This window comes from Propithecus coquereli, unplaced genomic scaffold (assembly GCF_000956105.1).
Source record: "Propithecus coquereli isolate 6110/MARCELLA unplaced genomic scaffold, Pcoq_1.0 Scaffold508, whole genome shotgun sequence".
NCBI lineage: Eukaryota > Metazoa > Chordata > Mammalia > Primates > Indriidae > Propithecus > Propithecus coquereli.
In genome coordinates, this window is record NW_012150930.1 from 1,000,712 (window position 1) to 1,002,192 (window position 1,481).

The window sequence follows — 1,481 nt, forward strand, 5'->3', positions numbered from 1 at the left end:
TTTATTTCTAATACTTTTTGTATTATCTAATTATTAAAACTATAAAGTAAGATGGCCTTGCCATTATAATATGATACTTTTATTTTTAGAATGATAAGGTACATGAGCCCCACCATCTGCTTTCCCACTTAAAAGAGACTTGTGAAAGGGTAGTTTGAAGTCCATGGTGGAGAATAAAAAAGGCTTCTTAAACTTCAATAAACAAATTGAAACTAGAAGATAAAATAGATGGTAATCATATGCTGTCATCCCTTAGTGTCCATGGAGGATTGGTTCCAGGACCCTTTTGGATAGCAAAACCTGCCAGTTTTCAAGTCTCTTATACAAAATGGTGTAGTATTTGCATATGACCTACACGTATCCTCCCATATGCTTTAAATCATCTCTAGATCACTTATAATACCTAATGCAATATAGATACTATGTAAATAGTTGTTATACTGTATTGTTTAGGCATTAATGACAGGAAAAATCTGTACATGTTTAGTACGGACATAAGTATCCATTTTTTTTCCCTAAATATTTTCAATCCATGGTTGGTTGAATCCATGGTTAAGGAACCATGGATATGGGGGGCCGACTGTATATTTGTTTGTAGGTATTTTCATACTTCCTGAGAGTACAATGGCCAATTTAACTTCTTTTTTTTTTTTTTCTTTTCAAAGCCGTATGAAGGATTAAGGCCTCAAGATCTTCGTAGATTGAAAGATATGCTTATTGTGGAAACTGCAGACATGCTTCAGGCTCCTCTGTTTACTGCTGAAGCTTTACTTCGAGCTCACGGTAATGAAAGAAAAAATGTTTTATGTCTGATAACATGACTGCCTTTTGAAACTTTTCAGAGTTAAAATATAGCTTTTTATAATTTTAATATGAAACAAAATAGTTTGTTAAATAAGCGTAAATTGTTTTTGTGTAGTGGTTACTGCAATACTCAATTCCTCATAAAATTTTGTGTTTTGTAGTATAAACTGGCTATAAATCAAAGAGGATAAATTGGAAATTTCTTTTTAAACATCGAGCTACTAAATCAACTTATAGATTGTCTCGTTTTAGAAGTATGTCTGATTTGAGTGAGAACGGGCATTGAAATCCATAGCCCTAGTCCTAGTCTTGACAGTAATTTTTACTGAAGTTACTCAAATATAAAATTGTAATAATCCAATTAAATACCTAAGAATGGTGCTATTAGTATGTCAATTGTATTTATTTTATGTAAAAGCTGTTTTTCCCTATGAAATGCACAGAGTGAAGTTAAAGTGTCAACTCAGGAATATACTGTCCTTTTTAAGGGTTTTTTTGTTTTTCTTTTGTTTTTCGTTTTGTTTTTAAACATAACCAGCTTTACTTAGCTTGCTCTAAGTTCTCTGTGCTTCTTAAAGCAGACATTCTGGGAGTCGTCACATGCTAGGTTGGACTCTCTCATTGCACACGTGATATTTGACATATTGGCTGTTTCAAAGAAAAGTGTTTTCTTATTT

At 32.3% G+C, this 1,481-nt stretch overlaps 1 protein-coding gene across 1 annotated transcript in view; it reads left to right on the forward strand.

Annotated features, from left to right (window-relative positions):
- ANKIB1 (ankyrin repeat and IBR domain containing 1) overlaps positions 1-1,481 on the forward strand; it is a 185,113-nt gene that overhangs the window by 70,669 nt on the left and 112,963 nt on the right. The window contains exon 5 of the mRNA XM_012656561.1: positions 666-783. Within this exon, the coding sequence (XP_012512015.1) occupies positions 666-783 (118 nt within the window). The remainder of the gene's footprint in view (positions 1-665; positions 784-1,481) is intronic.